The 21296-nt window shown below is 39.1% G+C and overlaps 1 protein-coding gene across 2 annotated transcripts in view; it reads left to right on the top strand.

Moving 5' to 3' along the window:
• The window catches only part of DUSP10 (dual specificity phosphatase 10), a 37688-nt gene extending 35415 nt beyond the window's left edge, over positions 1 to 2273 (top strand). For both annotated transcript variants that reach the window (XM_058165457.1, XM_058165458.1), the window contains exon 4: positions 1004 to 2273. In XM_058165457.1, coding sequence (XP_058021440.1) covers positions 1004 to 1269 — 266 coding nt within the window. In that variant the 3' untranslated portion in view covers positions 1270 to 2273. The remainder of the gene's footprint in view (positions 1 to 1003) is intronic.
• The last annotated feature ends 19023 nt before the right edge of the window (positions 2274 to 21296 follow it).

The following is a 21296-nucleotide window of genomic DNA, read 5'->3' as shown; positions in this document are numbered from 1 at the left end:
ATGTTCAAGTATGTAGGTTAATTTCAGGGTCTTCATATGAATCACAAGCCTAACTTGTGATTCATATGAAGACCCTGAAAATAATAAAAGAAAGATGGAGAACTTTTACCTTTTCAAATGCTGCTGCACTAGTGTTTCTGGCATCATGAAGCAACACAGCCAGTGATAAAATACTCTGAGAACTGTGTTTCTGCAAGAAATGTCCAACCTGAAAGTTCCCGATTCCTTTCTTAAAAGTTGGTTGAATTCTGTCAAGATACAATACATAGGGCTATCGGGCCCTGAGAAAAATAGCCAAAACAATCCATGACTTTTCAGTATATATAACACCTAAAATATGCCTGCCATTCACTTATCAGCAAGACTCTAATGAACTTTCATGGGAGGTTGTAATAACAGAAATGTTCTGAAACAAGGAGCGCTGGAGAAAAGAGAAGCAAGTGGATTCTTCTAGGCTATTTTTCCAACAAAGCTTTAGAATTGCTTACTGGGAACAGAGAGAAGCAAAGCACACATTTCTCAAAGGCTTATGAACTTTGGACTGTTTGGATACTAAGCAGCAGTGCTGTTTCATATCAATGCAATTTCTGTGTTGATTAGACTCTCTGAACACCAGCAAAGCCATCAGCTTGTGGACTTCCATTTGTGCTCTCCAGTTCTTCTCTCTATACTAGGAAGAAAAAGAGTTCTGTCAAGTTCTTTCTGAGTTTCTTTGACTTCTCATTTGTTGCTGAAATATTAAATATTCTTCCTAGCTATCCTTTGAATTTATTTGGCCCTGTATTGAGTTGTACATTAGCAAAAACAAATCAGGTATGGGAAGGCCAGAGTGAAACTGAACGCCTAATTCTTCTACCTCTCGCCTCTCCTCTGCCTTCCCAATGTGAAATTGGGCCAGTGAAATGTTAAGCTGTGAATTGCATTATGAAGTTATGTCTTGATCTCTTTCAATGACCTTTTCTCTATTAAAGTCAATATCTCCCTTTGTTTCTGATCTTTTCAGAGGAAGCTCATCAATGCGGGAAGGGTCTTCTTATCCACTGCCAGGCTGGGGTGTCTCGTTCCGCCACCATTGTCATTGCATACCTTATGAAGCACACAAGGATGACTATGACAGATGCCTATAAGTTTGTCAAAGGCAAGCGACCAATCATTTCTCCCAATCTTAATTTCATGGGGCAGTTATTGGAGTTTGAAGAAGATCTGAACAATGGAGTCACACCACGAATTCTTACGCCAAAGCTGATTGGGGTTGAGACTGTTGTGTGACATCAAAGAACCACAGGACAGGGTTTTTTTTCCTAAACTTTCCACAAACTGGGAAGCGTGGGTGATTCTTTTCTTTTCAGCTTTACTAGGGAAAGCTTATTTTTTTTTTAAAAAAAAAGTTCTTTTTTGAAAGTCGTCACAGATTTTGCGCAGAATGCCATTGCAAATCAATTCTCAAAGGAATGGAGGAAGGAGGAAGGCTTAAAAAGAAATCAGCTTTTAAAAATGGATGTTTATGAGAAAAAAAAAACCTCCCTGGATATTATTTAGGGTTTTTGTTTTTTGAGGGGGTGGGTGGTTCAGCTACTTGTAGAGATTATGACTAAATAGTCTGTGCAGGTTCATAGACTGAGAACAGCTATATTATTTTTTAAAAAAATAATGACACAACCAGCCAAAATAATAGCAAAAAGACTAGATCCACAGGCCTTGATTTTGCAAAGACTTTACTAAAGAAAACCTAATGAAAATGCTTGCTGGTGCAAAGATGATCAGAGCAGCTTAAATTATTTGCAAATCACATCTCACCCTTCTAGCTAGAAAACACCTTTTTATTTCCTCTTGTGTTTCATCTTCTGGTACTATTTTTCTATTTGGGTTGTGGGTAGGAGGGGTAGGACATTAAACACCAAGGGACTTGACCATTTTATGCCATATGCCTTTATTGGCTTCTTGTGCAATAATAGTTTTTGGGGATGGAAAGCATTATTATTTTGAGTGTTCAAACCAATTATTGCAGGCTGCCCAGTAATAATACTATTTTTTTAAGAAATAGTGCAAAGATTACTGGCTTGATATAGAAGCAGGAATACAACAAAAGCAATTATTCCCCCCTCCCCCTTTTCTGGTTCTAGTAATGGTGCCATAAACCTTGTTACATATGTATATCAGAATGTACAAAGATTAAGAATAAGCAAAGTTTATTTAAAATATTTTTTCGCACAAAATACTGGCGTGTTTCTGTTTATGTAAAGAAAAATATTGATTATAAAATGAAGTGTTTTAGAATTGTGAGTGTGTGTGTGTCCTTTTTATTATTTCCTTCATAAAATCACTTAGCTAGTTTAGCTTTCAACTTGTAACAGGTATGGAAGGGCATGGGAAGCTGGAATGGATTGCATGTGTTTTGCCCAGATAACTTATCCATGATGTATCAGGTGGCTCCTATCTCACTTATAACAGCTTTGTTCAGACACAACAATCGTCCTAGTTTAAACATGGTACAGTATATTGAACTAAAATAGCAACCTCCGTGCTGCTTTCTCTTTTCAACACTTTCTCAATTCCATATTTCTGGATTGATCTGAGATATCCTCAGATGTATTCACAAAAGAGAAGAAATGAAACCAGGAATGAAGGCCTGTACATTCTTGGCTTGATCAAGATGACATCTGACAACTGGTCAGTGTGCCTGCAGCATCAACACACAGAAGTCTTGTTAGACCAGCTTGCCATTGACACAATAATTCACAAAAGTGCATGTGTGGCCCGGGACATACAGAATAAATATCAAAAGCCAATGACATCTATAGGACTTTCGGATTGGGTTTTATATCAAGGGCGCACATCAGTCTGAAGATAGGATCAGGCTCCTGAAGTGCACTTTGTTCTCTCATTTCTTCTCTCTTCATTTTTCTGTTGAAAAGGTATTTTGCAAGTTTTCAACTTAAGTATTTCTCAGGGAATTTCACTTTATTTTTCTGAAGTGAAAATGTAAAGTGGAGAAAAGAAAATTAATAATGGAGAAAAGTATTGTCATTTCAGAGAATGAATAAATGTAGATGCCCTTGTTTCTAAGGGTCTTTTTCTTGCCAGTTTTTAATTCACATGAGTGAATAACTCTCACACTAATAGAATGGGTGCACTGATTCCTAGGGGGCTACACAAGAGGTGGGAGAATCACAAACCAGATAAAAAGTTGGAAATTTGCAGAAACTTCATGTCATGTTTCTTAATTTGGCATCCAGTTAAGTAGTGAAATGGCAGCATATGAAGTTGTAGTGCAGACATATCCTTAATTAATTTCATTTCGCTTGATAAGATCTATTTAAATATCAAAAAGAGACAAAATTCAGTTGTAGAAATAAAGGCAGAAATAAAATGGAAGTATGTCTCATGGAGTTATGATTCATTCTCAGGAAATAATCTAAATCTTTGTTTGCCTATTATTTTATTATCTACAAACTGAATACCCATATTCAGAATAGTAACTATTTGAATCTTCTTGGGGGAAATCCTTTTGGCTTCTAGTCCCTTTCACTTTGGAATAATGTTTATTTTTTATTTATTTTGACTTGGTCATGTCGGTTGGGAAATCATGTCAGTTGGGAATTTACATTGAAAATTCTGTTTTACCACTGACTTTATTAGCAATGCTAGTGTTTCTGAAACAGTCATCTATGAGAGGGCTCCCATTTTACAGCATAATCCTGCTACTAGTTGATGGGAAGCTTTGGCAGAATAAAAGTAGAATAAAGAGTTGTGCCATTCAAATGAGTTGTTTTGTGCCTCTTTCATTCATTTCAACTGAGTCCACAGAAAACTTGATGGTAAGTTGTGCCTTTTGATAAGATTAGTTTGGAAGGAATAGGAAATGTCTGCTTTTTTAAAAAATTATTTCATAGAAGCATCATAGTTGTTTAACACGAGGAATGACACCAGACCCACACTCACGAGGTCCACACAGGATGTCACCACCACACAACCACCCAGAAAGCAGACCCAAACCCACACTGATCAGGAAGCACGACCAAGGACCAGAAGCCAGACCGCAGCTGTAACATTAGCCATTTCAAACCCCTCCAATCCATACATGCAACAGACTGACACCCACTACGAAGATGTAGCACGACCACGAACACGAAGCCAAACAGCAGCAGTGCAGCTCACCAGCTCAAATCCCCCTGCAACTCAGACTAATCTGAGCACAACCAAGCCCCCACCCAAACAGGACACACCCCCAGCCAATCAGAGCACAAAAAACCCCCATCCAATCAGAGCACAGCCAAGCTCCCACCCAATCAGTTCAAACCCCCACTAGCAGTTAAAAAGGAAGAAACAGCTGCAATCACACATTGCTCCCAGAAGCACGAAGCTGAGGCCTGAAGATGACGAATGAGACTTCGTCGAAACGTCGCCAAGACACTTCCAATTTTACGCGGGAGAAAACCCGAATAACCAAAGACCTACATACAAACACCCGCGAAAACCTCAGAAAACACACACACACACACACATATATATATAAATAGGTCGAAGACGTATGTATGTATGTAACTGTGTACTTTTGCCAAACAGTTATTAAACATATATATTTTCTCAATATTTGATGCATTTTATTAAAATACTTTTCTACAAGAATTGATTATATATTTTGCCTTTTTCTGAACCATGGTAGTTTTTTCTTTCCCAATTTCCTCCTCCTTTCAAAGGGGAATATCCTCTATAATAAAAGACAAGAATGATCAGGTCCTGACTGTATGCAGATAGTTGCTTTATGAAAATAAAGGTAAGTGAATGTGCATACACTATTTAAATTATAGGAACTCTCCTTGACTAATACTCTACTTGGTTTATGGAGAAATTTTAGCCAAAGATGATCTTATAAATACTGAAAGACTTAACTTTTAAATTTATTGAATTTCCCCGATGTCAGAAGTAGGAAATCTGTGATTTGACAGATGTTTGTTTCTCATTTCCAATATTCTCAAACGGGAGGAAAAATGAAGCAATTACAGTCTCACTGTGTCTTGCATGATAAGAATTTTAGATATGGCAGTAGACTGTGATGAAGGGAGGCTAGAAATTTGATGGTGAGAATATAGACCAGCCAATTACTCAATCACTTGATAGCTTTTTGATACTACTGACCAGGGGTGAAATCCAGCAGGTTCTGACAGGTTCTGGAGAACCGGTAGCAGAAATGTTCAGTAGTTCGGAGAACCGGCAAATACCACCTCTGGCTGGCCCAGAGTGGGGTAGGAATGGGGATTTTTCAGTATCCTTCCACTGGAGTGGGGTGGGAATAGAGATTTTGCAGTATCCTTCCCCTGCCATTCCCACCAAACCACGCCCACCAAGCCACACCACACCCACCAAGCCAAGCTCACAGAACCGGTAGTAAAAAAAATTGGATTTCACCACTGCTACTGACTATGATATATTTCTGGATGCCCAATAAACAAAACTCTAGAAGAAACAGTGATTCCAGTAGCTCTTGTCAGGCCATGTGCTGAAGGTGGTGTTAGGGAACTGTTCAACCTATGGCATCTCTGGAGCTACCTCTTATTCTACATGCTGTTCAACATCTACCCAAAACTATTGAGGAAGATCAAAGTTTTGAAGTGACTTATTACCTAACTTTATTACTCCTTATAGTCAATTCCAGGAAATTTATTGATAGGAATAATTTAAAGAAAAGTAGGGGAGTCAGTATATCTGGAAAACTGTCATAAGAAGAATATCTCTAAAGCATCATCCCAAGCATTTGTAATTGGGGCTCCTTCATTCAGATGCTGTGGCTTCCATTTTATATATGTATTAAAATGGCTGAAATCATCTGATAAGATTTTTCTAACTCATGAAAGTTTGGCATCGTCAACAAGAGATTTTATGAAATCTTTGGGGTGATAAGATGAAGGAGATGGGTGGTTTAGAAGTAGGAAATAAAAGTAAATAAACTCTCATAATATTTGGAGATCTCATTAATCTTTACTGATAGAACTTACTTACAAGGTCTTTCACCAATTTCATTGTCTTTCTTTTGCCATATTTGCATTCACTCTTCTTAAGACTCAGTGGTAAGAGTTAAACCATAACATTTGCATTTGCATCATTGTTTTCTGCAAAACCATTACATCCAGAATCTAGCATTCCCTAACCTGACTGCTCTTTTCTTGAAGCATCTGATTGAGGACCATGAATTGGAAAAAGTCTACTGGACAATATTGGTTATTTTGATAAAGCTCTTATTTATTTTTTATTTTATTTATTTATTTTGTCACAACATCATACAAAAAGATTATATAGTATATACACATATAAACATATATAGGAAGAAGAAAAGAAGAACAATAGGACAGGAATCTAGCATTCCTAACCTGACTGCTCTTTTCTTGAAGCATCTGATTATGGTCCTCTTAGGAATGGGGTTCTTCCTTGAAAAAAACATGCAAGCATGAAGAACAAGCACCTCCAATCATAAATTTCTTTTTTTTTAATTTGCATTTATATCCCGCCCTTCTCCGAAGACTCAGGGTGGCTTACACTATGTCAGCACTATGTTCTGCTAATAAAACATGCACAAAAGATACACCCCTTTCCTTGGCATCCCCCCATTTTTTTAAGTTCTTGATGCAACACATCCTAGATTAGATCTTCTTGTTCCCCATAGCAGTCAAAATAACAGCTGCAATCTGAGCATAGACTAATAATGCAAGCTCCCACCAGCCCCAATTCCTGCTGGATCTGTTTCCTAAACCTGTCCTTTTTGAAAATGCCTGCATGTCAGTTAATACATAGCCCATTTGCTTTCCAAAAGAAGACCCACCACTTTAGTGCTTGTTCCTGGTTTTATCATCCTATATTTTTACATCATTCACTCATTTTACATGAAGCCCTACAAGTAGCTGGGTTCTGATAAGCTGTTGTTGAGCTTCTTGCCATCAAAATAGCCCCAGAATAGTTTGAGTGTTGTTTCTAATTGCAACGAATGAGCCGACCAGCTCATTAATCCTTTCCTATCAGCAGGACATAACTTGTCTACCCCAGAATAGCCCTGATCTCAGCAATCCTGCATTCAGTCCTTGAGCTTATGTGTTCATCGTATTTGGAAAAGGTAAGTTTCCATTGCAGACCCAAAGGGCCTGAGCTGGCTTTATATGAGAGAGGCTGTGCTGTATATGCCCTGCTGAGATTTCTTGACATTTTGGCATTGAAATTTATCGGTATTAAAGGTATTAAAGAAGTTGTTAGAACACATATTGGGCAACTATATACTGTTTGAACTTATGGCGATCTCTTGCTATTTATATGCTGAATAGGAAGAAATAGTCAGAATTTCTGAGTAGCTTCTATTTAAATATATGGGGATATAACCATCCCAGCGTCTGCAATTTTACATAATAGCATTGTATTTGTGTTAATTTTTCCAAAATATATTGCTACAGTTACTGGAATAACGTTACCTACTGGGAAACTATTCATTTTATGCAGTTTAGGATTAAGTGAAATGCAGAACCAGAGGCTATGTTCACTTATGGCACACAGCTGGGAATGCCCCACTAGATCCCTAGAAGCTTTGAGTGAGGCTCCCACAAAAGTCACCACCCAATTATAAAAGCAAAACGCGAAATGCATGGCAGAATGGGACATCTCCCCATGACCAACTTGCCACAGCCGACTCACCGTAGCCAAATCGCCGCAGCCAACCTGCCATGGCCAACTCACTGTGGGCCAGCTTGCTGTGGGCCAATTCAACAATTCAATTTCATTATTTAAAATAATTTTAAAAATATTTTAATTTTTGTTATTTACATTTCATTTTGTCCCTCCTTTGGCACGCTTTCTTTAGTGATTCTATTCCACCATTTTTTTCGATATTAGTGTAACTCTTGTCCCATGGCGTGTTGTCCTATGGAGCAGGGGGTCTCCAATCTTGGCAACTTTAAACCTGGTGGACTTCAACTCCCAGAATTCCCCAACCAGCTTTGCTGGCTGGGGGATTCTGGGAGTTGAAGTCCACCAGGCTTAAAGTTGCCAAGGTTGGAGACCCCTGCTATGGAGAGTTGTCCTGTGGCGAGTTGTCTCGTGGCGAGTTGGCCATGGCAATTTGGCCATAGTAAGTTGGCTGCAGTGAGTTGTCCTACATGGGAGGTAAACTGATTAAACATATTGAATTATTATGCCTGCATTTGAAATATAAAATTAATACCATTATTTTCATATCTCTGTTTTTCGAGTGTAGCCCCTGACATATCCATCCAAGTGACTCCCTGCTAGGGGCATCTGCAGGAGTAGGGGAGCAGAAAAAAGATAGCAGTCACCTCTGCAGGTCTGAAGTCCTGGCCCTTTTTTTACATGCATTTATATATGATGCATGTAAAAGAAGGGGGTGGGGCTTCAATTGCACAGCCAGGCCCACCCTCTTGACTATTTTGATCCCTTACAGATATTCCTGGCCCCTTTTGGATGATTGGATTTGCATATTACACTAAATCGTAACCAAATAACCTGCATTATGCCTTAGGAAAAGTTTGGCATTAGCTATTTATATTGTTTCAATTTATATTGTTTCATTTTTCTCTGCACTCTAGCTTCACTTCTGCTTTTATTCTCTTTTATAAAATTGCAAGCATTTTCTTAGTTTGAAATCCTATGATCAAATAAGCCGAATTAGAGTCACTCTCTCTCTACTAGATGCTATCTATCACAACAAAGGAACGGCAGGTGATTTTCTCCCCACATGCTTAAAATCACTTTCCATCCAAGTGTCCTTCTGGTCTTGCAGAATACGGGCATGTTGCAGGAGGGAACAGAAGGGGGTGAAAATAACTCCATCCATCCCATCTTTTTCTTTTAACTTCGGCTATTAACTTTATTGTTTTGTGGACAATACTGGAGGTAATCCAATAAACCAAAACATCAAATTTTAAAACATATAATCAGATAATATTTTAAAAAATATTCTGCTTTGAAGTAGACCACAGGTTTTAATTTACCCTGTAGGTTTTTTTTTTCAAATCAAGTTCAAAGAAGTTAACAAAAACATACTAATATCTTTCCAAGAATCCTGAGTGAAGAGTCTGTCCTTCTCCTTCTGGTGCTCACTCCAGCTACCTCAACCTTTGCCTAGCCTCCTCCAACCTGGTGCTAGCCACATGCATTGGATTATAACTCTCCTAATTCAAAGTCAACATGGGATTATTAAAATTCTGTCCTACCCTGGAGGAGGGTAGGTTAGGAGAGGCTGCTCTAATAGAATAGAATAGAATAGAATAGAATAGAATAGAATAGAATAGAATAGAATAGAATAGAATAGAATAGAATAGAATAGAATTTTTTATTGGCCAAGTGTGATTGGACACACAAGGAATTTGTCTTGGTGCCTATGCTCTCAGTGTACATAAAAGAAAAGATACCTTCATCAAGGTACAACATTTACAACACAAATGATGGTCAATATATCAATATAAATCATAAGGATTGCCAGCAACAAAGTTACAGTCATACAGTTTCATAAGTGGAAAGAGATTGGTGATGGGAACGATGAGAAGATTAATAGTAGTGCAGATTTAGTAAATAGTTTGACAGTGTTGAGGGAATTATTTGTTTAGCAGAGTGATGGCCTCTGGAAAAAAACTGTTCTTGTGTCTAGTTGTTCTGGTTTGCAGTGCTCTATAGCGTCGTTTTGAGGGTAGGAGTTGAAACAGTTTATGTCCTGGATGTGAGGGATCTGTAAATATTTTCACGGCCCTCTTCTAGATTCGTGCAGTATACAGGTCCTCAATGGAAGGCAGGTTGGTAGCAATTATTTTTTTCTGCAGTTCTAATTATCCTCTGAAGTATGTGTCTTTCTTGTTGGGTTGCAGAACCGAACCAAACAGTTATAGAGGTGCAAATGACAGACTCAATAATTCCTCTGTAGAACTGAATGAGCAGCTCCTTGGGCAGTTTGAGCTTACTGAGTTGGCGCAGAAAGAACATTCAAAAAAGGACATTGTTGTCCTTTTTTGATGATGTTTTTGATGTTAGCTGTCCATTTTAGATCTTGCGATATGATAGAACTTAGAAATTTGAAGGTTTCTACTGTTGATACTGTGTTGTCTAGTATTGTGAGAGGTGGAAGTATGGAAGGGTTTCTCCTAAAGTCTCCCACCATTTCTACGGTTTTGAGTGTGTTCAATTCCAGATTGTTTTGGTTGCACCACAAGGCTAGTCGTTCGACCTCTCGTCTATAATGGGAAAAGTTAGGAATCAAACATAGGATTGCCTACAGTTTTAAGCACTAACAGACATAAAATGCCCTGGATGTATACTGTATATGCTAAAGATTTTATGGCAATCAGATCCAAAATCTTGCCTCTAATCTGGCTTTTTGACAACATTGCTGCTGTTCTTTGAAGTTGAAAGAAGGGTGATCAAAGCAGGAAAAGCTACTGATTCCAACTGAGATGTAGGTCAGCTCAACCTGAGTGCATTTCCAGTGCATTCAGTGTTTCGGTGGCACCTTTATTTTAACTTTCTCATCAGCAGGATAGCGTGTCCGCCTATGGAGCAGTGAAAGTACAGTGTATTTGCCTGCTAGGATGATAAAATCATATTGTTTATTCTTGAATACATAAATTTCAGGGGATGAAAAGATTTGAGAGAAGCAATTGGTCCTCTGGGATATCCCATATGACAATCAGAAATCGGTTGAAATTAAAATTCTTTTTGACCTGACCTGGAATTAAAAAGGAAGCCTGTCGGATATGTTGTCATTTGTTTAAATGACCAAGTAATGTCTATGTCAAGCAGACATTTTTCTTATGTGCTTTTCAAATGGGAATGTCAAAGATTGAGCTTGAGAACTTAATCTTACAATCAGGGCTATAATCATTTCCCAATAAAAATTAATCTCAAACATTGCATTGATTCCAGTGAGAACTCTAGCCAGGATAGATACATAAACTCCTTTGTAGCTAGAATGGGAGAACTGTAATTTCACAGTGGAGCTTGCAATAATCAAGGACAGCCAGATTAGAGACAGCAGAGATTCTGAAGCTGGCGACATAAAATATTTAAGAACCCTTCCTTTTTAGGGAATAAATAAATAATAGACTGCACAGTTGAATTATGAAAAGAATCACTTACTGCAACATTCCAAGTATTTCGAGATGGCCATGAAAACATAAGAACCTGATGTTTTGAACATAAAATAGAACTTAGAATCTGAAGTTTGCTGGTTTTTTAGGGAGCCAGAATGCCAGGAGCACCAGGAGGGTGTTGATTAGTTTATTTAGCCTCAGAATCCAAAGCAATCAGGCACAGAAGACTGAATTCACAGCCCCCATTCCAGCAGTTTAAGAAAGAGCAAAGTCTTCTACCCCCAATAATTGCTGATTTATTTGGGGGCGGGGATTAGAAATATTTAAGGAGAGTTCACCATCTCACTAGAGCAGTGATGGCTAACCTTTTATGTCATAGCTTGCCGGCCTGCGTGCCAGAAATGGCACACAAAACTATCCCATGACGAATGTGTGGCCTTGCTGGCCTTCCCATGTGCCAATACCCAGAAGAGTAGCGGTCCATCGCGTATGTGCGAGCCGGCGCCCAAACTTCCAGCTTCCAGCACAGACGCGCGCCCGATGAGCAGCTGGCCATTGCGCATGTGTCCAACAGAAACCCAGAAGTTCGGGTGCCGGCCTGCACATGTGCAACAGAATGCTGTTCTTGTTGTGTCTCGCCCGCTTTCACCGCAGCCGGGGCCTTCTTATCTGCTTCCGAACGCTGAGGAATGTCCTAGTATGCCTCCCGGCCCCAGCCCTGGCTCCATGCCCAGACAGGCTGAGGAGGAAGAAGTACCTCCAGCCCCCAGCTCTGGCTCCATGCCCAGACAAACGGAGCAACTAGACCCCTCCCCCTCCCCCACAGCATGTGAGCCTGAGGAAGGTCAATTACCAACAGCTGCAGACTGGAGTGACCCTCGCTTCAGAAGAATTGATAGGCGGCGGCGACAGAAGGAAGGGAGGGGCAGGCCTGGATAAGTGCTGAGTCATGGAGCCACACCCCATGGCCTATATAAAGGATCTGCTTTCTGGCATTCTCTGAGTCAGGCAAAGTCTAACATATCTTGCTGAAGTCACTTTCTGGTCTCCTGCCTGCCTTGAGAACTTTGCTAGGACTTTGGCAGAACTGCAGAGGCACGCCTGATTCGGATTTCCCTGACCCGGTCGTCAGCGGAGGAGTGGGACATGACAGTTCTTCCAGGTTTTGCTGCTCCCGCGTGCGTGACGCCCAACTGACCAGCACATGTATGTGCACAGGAAGGCGGTCGAGGCCACACATTCCTTGCGGGATGGTTTTGTGTGCTGCTTCTGGCATGCGTTCCATAGTTTCACCAACATGGCACTAGAGTAAGGCTGTTCTTTTGTTGAACAGCTTTTACCATTAGCTTTCCAACTGAAATCCACTTTCTTTTAATTTAAATTCTTTCTTTTTCTGTCTTCAGGAACATCTTTGAACAATTCTGCCCTATCCGCTACATGATGGGCCTTGGAAACAATGATCATATCTCTTTTCTCTAAACCAATGCATACCCATCCTTTCCTCATAACGTAATTACCAGCCTTTTTATCTTCCTGGCTGTTTTTTTCTGGGCACATTGAAGTTTATCAATGCTGACAAAATACTCTCAACCTTCAGCTGGAACTCATCGTTCCTAGTGCACCACCTTTTTGTATACATTGCTTCTATTGTGAAATTATTGTGAGGATCCTTTCTTCAATGTGCAACAGTATATGGAAAATAAAGGCCATGAACTGTATGAGACAATGTTTTGATTTTTTAAAGTTTTTTTAATAGGTCTCATTAAAGTAACACTCTTCTTCCTTGCAGAGTGCATAGCAGTGGTGGGATTCAAAATTTTTTACTACCAGTTCTGTGGCCATGGTTTTGTGGGCGTGGCTTTGTGGGCATGGTTTGACTTGTTGGGCATGGCTTAGTGGGTGTGGCTTTGTGCATGTGGCAGGGGAAGGATACTGTAAAATCTCCATTCCCTCTCTACTCCAGGGGAAGGTTATTGCAAAATCCCCATTTCCTCCAGATCAGCTGGGACTTGGGAGGCAGAGAATAGATGGGGGCACGGCCAGTCGAGGCAGTATTTACCGGTTCTCTGAACTACTCAAAATTTCCGCTACCAGTTCTCCAGAACTGGTCAGAACCTGCTGATTACCATCTCTGGTGCATAGGTCTTTATCTGAAGTCCTTACCTCTCCATTCATCATTTATTGAGCCCATTTGATAAAGATTATCATGTTTTGGGTAAATAATTTTTGCCCATCTTGAGGAGATCTCCTACAGCAAAACAGTATCCAGATAATTTGAACCATGGCCTCAGAAAGCATTTCCCCCCTTTCAACACCATTTCATGTGCAGTATTTGTCTCTCCTCCCCATTTTCCTCTTAAGGATAGAATGGTGCCCAGTATATTTCTGTTTACATTTTTTCATTATTCAGTAGGTGCCAGGTCTTTGGGGCATTGCTTTCCATGCTTTGTTTTTCTACTGATAATTCTGCATAATTTTCTCTTTTAAATCTTTTTGTTGGGGAATCTGTTAATTGGCTTTTTCAGTGCTGGCCTTTACTTGTTCTGTTGTTATTACTTCTTCTAAGTTATCATTTCTATAGTTCATATTAACTTCTTTATTTTTTTCAATTGTTTTGAATTTGGAAATAGAAAAAAGGAGGGGGGAAAAGAGACAAAATTGTTTTGAAAAATCTGATTTTTTTCTACTATTCTGCTATTATTTTTCGTCCTCACATTTTCACATCTTTTTCTAATCTCTTCCAGTTCTTCATCCCTGAATATTTTATTTCTGGTAATGAATCTCCTTTGGTCTGCTAATCATTGTTCAATGATATTTGAGTATAGATAAATTATTTTTCAGTGTTCAACCATTTGCATTATTATTGTTCTCTCTTCACAACAATGTGAAGTCACAGATGCCAGTTCTTCAACTGATATTCGCCTTCATACAGATCAAGTTCTTCCCAAGGATCTATGATGTCATAATGTATTGGCATAGTATATTGCGGATCCAAGCAGTATAACTTATTTTAATTATTATTTTAAAATTATCGATCGGCCAGCTCCAGCAGACTCTGCTTTTTCGTGGTTCTGGGGAAAGGATGGACAGATTTCCTGTTATCTAAAAGAAGGAGAAACTGCCAGAATAATGCTTAGCATAAAGTGACTTGCTCAGGGTTTTGTGTTTAGTTCTTGATATGATAACTGCTTTTCATCCTGAAATCAAGAAGTTGCTATGATCAGATGGGGTGTTTTACGACTCAGTGAAGCAAGGCAGCTAAACAGCTACATGGTTGGAGCGTTCATCCAAACTAGAGACAGATGGAGTGGAACGGCAACGTGCACATAGATCTGAGTGGGAAGAGGAAGAAGCCTTTGCCCTCAGGTCAAAACAAAGCAGTGAGACAACCTAAAGCCATATATGGTCCCTTGGTCCCTTTTGTGCCCTGCTGAAATCCCCCAAGGACTCCCAAGCTGAAATGGGCTGATGTGATTTTTCTGCATTTAAAAAAAGTCAGTTAAGCTTCTGCTAGTTTATCACACACATTTTATTCTTTTGTAAAAATAATACTAGACTGAACCTTTTGGCTGCCCATCTGCTGCTGACCTGTTTGTGTCAGTGCTACATTCCCTGCAGCTCTTGGAGACCAAATAAGTAAATAAAGACCTAGCTTTGTCCGTGGCCAGAGAGAAGTACCCACCCCACCCTCCTGGGTTTAATGGAAGTGCAACTGCTAAGTTAAATCATATGGTGCGCTTGAGTCTAATGCAGAGGTGGGATTCACTCACCTCCTCTACCGGTTCCCAAATGTGAGCACGTGCTTGTGCATAGCCTTCTGCACATGCTCTTTGCTCACGCATTACATCCGGGCGGGTGGGCAGAGCCTCCCACAGTCGTCATTACCGGTTTGCCCGAACTGGACAGAACCAACTGAATCCCACCACTGGTCTAATGGTTTCTCTTCCTGCTTTGTTCAATCCCAAGGATTTCTTAGAAAACTGCATTCAGGGTATTAAATGTGCTTTTGTAAGTAACACTGGATTAGACTAAGGGATTTCTTTCCATAAGGCCATTGATATGTTACAAGCTTTCCACAAACAGTGGATTATTGGCCAAATACTTGTGTTCATCATTCTGTGATTAACACAAAAAAGGCCCAGCTCATCAGAAAGAGACCAGTTGTGGCTGCCTGATTTTAAGCAAACAGTTGAGAAATGTCCTCCTCACAAAGCTTAAAACTGCTTTTCGTGAAACACCCCAAAACACCACACCACACAAAGTAGATAGGCAACCAAAGCTTTTCTACAGACTCATCAGAACCACCACTGACCTGTCGAAGTAGAAAAAGGAGACTTCTGCCAGAATCCTAGTTGCTGCACTGAATATTGCAATTTTATAGCAATTCTTCTTCAATTTGAGAGAAAAGAAATCAAGCTTTGGATAGTTGTATTCTATGGAGAAAAAGTAAGTGATATGGCTGAGTTGTGGCCTGTTGCATTCTTTATGAAGAAGTTATTGAGAAGTTTGTATATGTGTCATGCTTTTCATTCTACAACTGAGAGTTATACAATGAGGGGAAATGATAACACCCTATATTGCTTTGCAGAAATAAGATACATTCAGAAATTGAAAGACATTGAAAAGTACCTTGAAAATTACATACTGAGAAATTAACTTTTAAGTAATTGAAGACAGATTTTACACAAAACCAGTTGTTCTACAGGCAGACTGGACAATGGCACCTTGTGCAAGTGATTTGACATAATAAAGTATGGCTATGGCTCATAATCAGAAGAAGGTGTTTTTGTGACCAAGAATGATAGTTGGGACCTGGGAGAATTGGAAGATCAGATTGCTCTTATTATCCGATTCTCTGCCTTCAAATAGATATTACAGCTCTTACAGAGTGAAAATATACAGTGGTTTCTGTAGAATGACTATTTTTTTGATCTGCACTGGAATATTAATAAAATGATAAATAAATTGGTTTTGAACTTAAAACAACCTCATTTTTATTGCAAATTTTACTGTAAAATAGTTTTTTTTCTCGGCCTCATTACTGTGAACAAAATAATGGGGATGGGCAGCCCTAGCAGTACACAATAGGGAAGGAAGCAACAGTAGTCAAGTCTTCATAGATTAACATGTCTGAAGTAAAAACAACAGAACTAATTATAGGTGAGAGGCGGATGGGTGGGCCTATCATGCGCGCAATGGCCAAATTGATCAATGATGTATAAAGGTGAATATCTCTCCTATGGTAGTTTACACTCTGACAATGTTAGCAGAGGCTAACGAAAGCTAAGCGGATAATATATCTTAAGTTCCAGAGATCGCGATGTCGGTCTCTTCTTTTATAGCTATACCTGAAACTCGTATCTTTAGGATAGTACGCTGTGAACAATGTATATACAATCTTACATATAATCCTATAATCTTGTGTACAGCTGAAACAGCCTGGGATACATCTCTAATAAAGCATAATTTTTAGCAAAGTGGTGACTGTGCTTTGTTTGAAGTAGACAGCCTATTATGATGTCAGATGCTCTGTTATTTTTCCTAGTCTATTTTTAATCACTGCCATAAACATTCAGAGTTTAACTTCTCATCTCACCAGAATATATCAACAATTCTCACAATCCAATTGTGTCGGTTTTTATATCACTGGATGAAAATACATCTTTTCTATTATATACAAAATAGTTGGCAAAATTATCATCCTATATTTATCCCTTATTAGAATCAGTCTGGTTCAGCCTAGACATTAAGCTAGCAAACAGGAGACCATAAGTTCTAGTCCCACCTTTGCCATGAAAGCCAAGTGGGTGACCATGGGCCAACCACTCTTTCTTACCACAACTCACCTCTCAGGGTTGTTGTGGAGAAAATAGGAGGAAGATGAATTGGATATGTTTGTTGCCTTGAGTTATTTGAAAAAATAATAAACGATACAAACAAACAAATCAATAAAATAACACTATTTTCATTATCAAAACTTAAGGTCAGAGGCCGTTCAAGGATACATGAACCTAATAAAGTAATTTCATTTCATTTTTATCCTTGTATCTATTTACACCAAAGGAAAACTAAGAGATCACCCAGTGTAAAGATCAAAAAAGGAGTCAGAATTATGAACATTAAGATGGGTATGTAATAATGTGGAGAAGTGGTATACATACAAACTTGATGGGTTTCATTTTTAGCTTAATTTCAATACTGGATCAAGGTCTGCCTTAGGCATATTTTGCTTGTTGTTGTTTTTTAATTAAGTAAACATTTATTTTTATTTTGAGGGTGCCAATAGCTGAAGCTCTATCAGCAAAGTATGAGTGAATTAAAAACATAAAATACAGAAGTAGCAGCAAGGATGAAAAATAGTATGTAGTACAACCAAATAAAACTAGCCACTAGTTTTTTAAAAAGCACAGGATAACAATACCAGTAAAGTAATACCCAGAGCAAAATAAAACAGGATAATTTAAAAGTATTCTGCCAGCTGTACCTATGTGAAGAAAGATCTGCGCTTTCTGCTTGTCCCATTACCAGAGCAGACACTGAGCAAACTTCCAGGAAAGCAAAGGAAAGACACAAGAGTCTAGAGAGGAGGGAATAAACCTAATAAACAGGGAAAAGGTAGGCACTGTAGACCAGTCCACATGGGAACCAACCAATGTAGCTTTCTTTCTTTGTAGGGATGGGAAAGGCAAGGAAGAGAGGAAAAACCAATCTGGTTTTCTAGACCAGATTAAGCATCACTAGTATGGCCCCATTACCAACCCACTGCAATTGGAATTAGGATTTCTAAAGTTGATTTAAGAAATGGCTCGGGGTAGCATGGAAGACAAGGAGTTAGCAGAATTGCTGGTTACAATTACAAGCAGCAATAAATATTTTGTGAGAGTTAAGCTTATTTCAACATTCTGCTGCAGTCAGTGAGAATATGATGCTCCATCATTCCATTACTAGAAAGGCTCATTGAAAAGGACCATGTGGTATAAATGCATCAGAGAGCACTTATACATAGGGATCCCTTTTACACCCCACACTCCCAATATGACATAGCTCCTTCAGCAGTTAATGAAAGCCCAATGCCACTTTGGGTTCAGCAAGAAGGGTGATGAGCAGAGGATTTAGAAGGAAGAACAAGCTGAGAATTCTTCTCGGTAGGAAATTGTGTGCTGTGTGGCTCAGGAATGAATGCAGCAGAACTGTCCTCACAACATTTAGCTATAGCACAGTTGATCCAGAAGTTCAGTACAATTGCAGAAGGACTATAGAAGTCCCACAAGGAACATGGGAATATAAAGTGTGGCCTACACAGGAAGCATTTTTAGTCATTGCTAGAATTTTCTATACAATAGTAGAAAACTTTGGCAGAATGTACTCTTCAGGTGAACTAATTTATTTTGCATGAGGTTCCAAACAAAAAAACAAGGTCATGGTTTTCTACCGGCTTACACAACAGATTTAGGGATCATGGAATCTGGTTTCATTTGACCTAAATGTCTGTAATAATCCCTAGTCAACAAAGCAAAGATTTATCTTTAGTGTTTCTTCTCAGTATCTTTAGTTGGATACTGAAGCATCAGTTCAGGAGCACCCATGAGGACATATGCTTAGTAAAATAATATTTCTGCTTTTAGATCCCTACTAATTTGTTTGTTTTTCTTGCTGACTCCTTGAAAGCAAGCTGCAGCTGTGTAGCAAGGTCAGCCAGACATCCACTATCAGTCACACCAATCACTGTCATACACTTCATAAATGTCTTCCATTTGCAATTTATAAGTTAGTCAGGTTATGTGGTTTTGAGTCTATTTTTAACTCAACAATCTGTCATTGGGGCTTTATGGAGGTCTTACATATCTCAAGGTTTGTAATACAATAGCCGAGAATATTATAGGATTTCCTCTATGGCTTTTTGGAAACAACAGGTGCGATGTCAGCTATCTGAGCTGATAACAAAATACCGCTATCTTCAGAAATACATTGCATAACCTACCTAACCTTGGAGGTATTTGCTTTGTCAAATGATCAACAAACACCTTTTGTTTATGCCTGCTGATGGAAAGGTAGCCATCATGGGGGCAGGGATATTTTTTTTCCGCACTACTGTTGCAATTATTATTTTTCATTGTTGATAATTTAAGAATCTTGGTGAGACAAATTGTCAGGAGCTGTTGGCATCAATGATCAGCTTCTTGAAAGAGTGAGCTACTGAAATGCTGATGGCAGCTTCATTGTGAAGTACAGACTTCCTGGGTTGTGTAAGGGCTCTGCTCCAGGGACTCTTGTAGAACCTGATTTTTGTGCACATTTGATTGCCCACCACTGATATGAGCCACCATTGGGGTCTTACGGATGGGAGGAATAATTTATTTATTTATTTATTTTGTCAAACACATATTAAATAATATATATAAGTATAAGCATGAATTGAATACATAAAAGGAATACAACTAAAGGGAACTTTAGGACAGGGATGGTAGGCACGCTGGTGCTCTTATGCATAATAATCTACATTCTAGCCGAGTCTTTATTAAACGAAAATATTTTCTTGAGCGATGATGTGTACTTGATTGCTCCAGATCTGATATTTAACATCCATTTCCATATGCCTCTTTATTGTTCTCCTGCATATTTAAAAATATGTCTGTATTCTAATTTTATATGACATGTTATATGATAATATAAAGTTATACAGTGCTTATGGAAGGGTTTACTAGTAAAATGTAAGTCACAACAGGGAAAAACTATTCAAAGTTCTGAACTATTTATATGTCTTGTTCTTCAAGGCTTTCATATAAGTTTAATTCGGTTGCATATAAAACACCAAGATAGAGTTATCAACAAGGGTGATTAGCTGACCATAACTTGGGGGCTTTTGCTAAAGAGGCGATCACTCTATTGGTCCAGTGCAGCTTCTTCAAGTAGATTCCCACCTGCATTTGGTACCTGCAGTTCTTGTCAGAATATTCATGACTGGGAAGACATGGTAAGCCAATGAATAGGCATAGCAACTGGGTCAGCCAATGACCGCTATTTAGAAACAGAAACTTAAGTAAGAAATCTGGGCATGGCTTAGGCTTTAAGCTCTGAGCTCTGAAGCTGCAAACTTGACTGTCTGCTGTATTCTGCTTGTTTTTTGCTTGTAACTGCTACATTGGAAGAATCAGCTGTTGGTATTGTAAATTTAACTTCATGTGTTATATGTATATAAAGAATTCAATGAATCCTGCTGCATCAGTCTGCCTGTGTGTGCTTTCTAGATTAGATTTTTGCAACAAACTCTCACATTTCTCCCTACACATTTGGAGAGTAGTAGGCTGGGAAAGACCACTCAGTTTATCATGGAACAGGCCAATCATCCTGAAATCAGTTGTTATTGCACCAGCTAAATGGAGCACATGGTATGGTAGGTCTTAACTCACCACCTTCTCCTTTGAATTTACATCTAGTACAAAATTTCAAAGTTTTTGTTTATATTTATTTCTTCAATTTCTATAGCGAGCTAATTCAACCCAATAACTCTGGGCAGCTTACCATTCTAAAATTATAAAACAATTAAAACAATTTAAAAATATTAAAACAATAAAAGCATCCACAAAATAAATAAGTAGCAACAGCACCTTTGATGATAAATCAAATAATTGCAAAGCCAAGTAGCTGGACTCTTCACACATTCCCAGCCCCAGGCCTGGGTACATAGCAAGGGTGAAATCGAACAGGTTCTGACAGGTTCTGGAGAACCAGTAGCGGAAATTTTGAGCAGTTTGGAGAACTGGCAAATACCACCGCCGGCTGGCCCCAGAGTGGGGTGGGAATGGAGATTTTGCAATATCCTTCCCCTGCCACGTCCACCAAGCCACGCCCACCAAGCCACACCAAACCCACAGAACCGGTAGTAAAAAAAATTGGATTTCACCACAGGTACATAGCCAAGTTTTTTAAAGTTTTGTGAAAAGTCAACAGGGTTGGGGGCCGTTCTAATCTCCAAGGGGAATACATTCCATAAGGCAGGAGCTAAAGCAGAAAAAGCCCATCTTCTAGTTCTCACAAGTTGACACGCTTTGGCTGATAGGAAATGCAGCCTGCCCAATCTGTTGAATCAGATTGGACAGGTAGAAACTCTTGAAAAAAGAGAGCCTTTCGGGTAACACAGTCCTGTGTCATGCAGGGCTTTAATTACTAGTGCAGCTCATGGAGTAGTGATATTATATGTATGTATAACTATATTGCAGT

This window comes from Ahaetulla prasina, chromosome 1 (genome assembly GCF_028640845.1).
Source record: "Ahaetulla prasina isolate Xishuangbanna chromosome 1, ASM2864084v1, whole genome shotgun sequence".
Taxonomy (NCBI): domain Eukaryota; kingdom Metazoa; phylum Chordata; class Lepidosauria; order Squamata; family Colubridae; genus Ahaetulla; species Ahaetulla prasina.
Note: the sequence above shows the minus strand (reverse complement) of the source record. Positions and strands in the feature narration are given on the sequence as shown.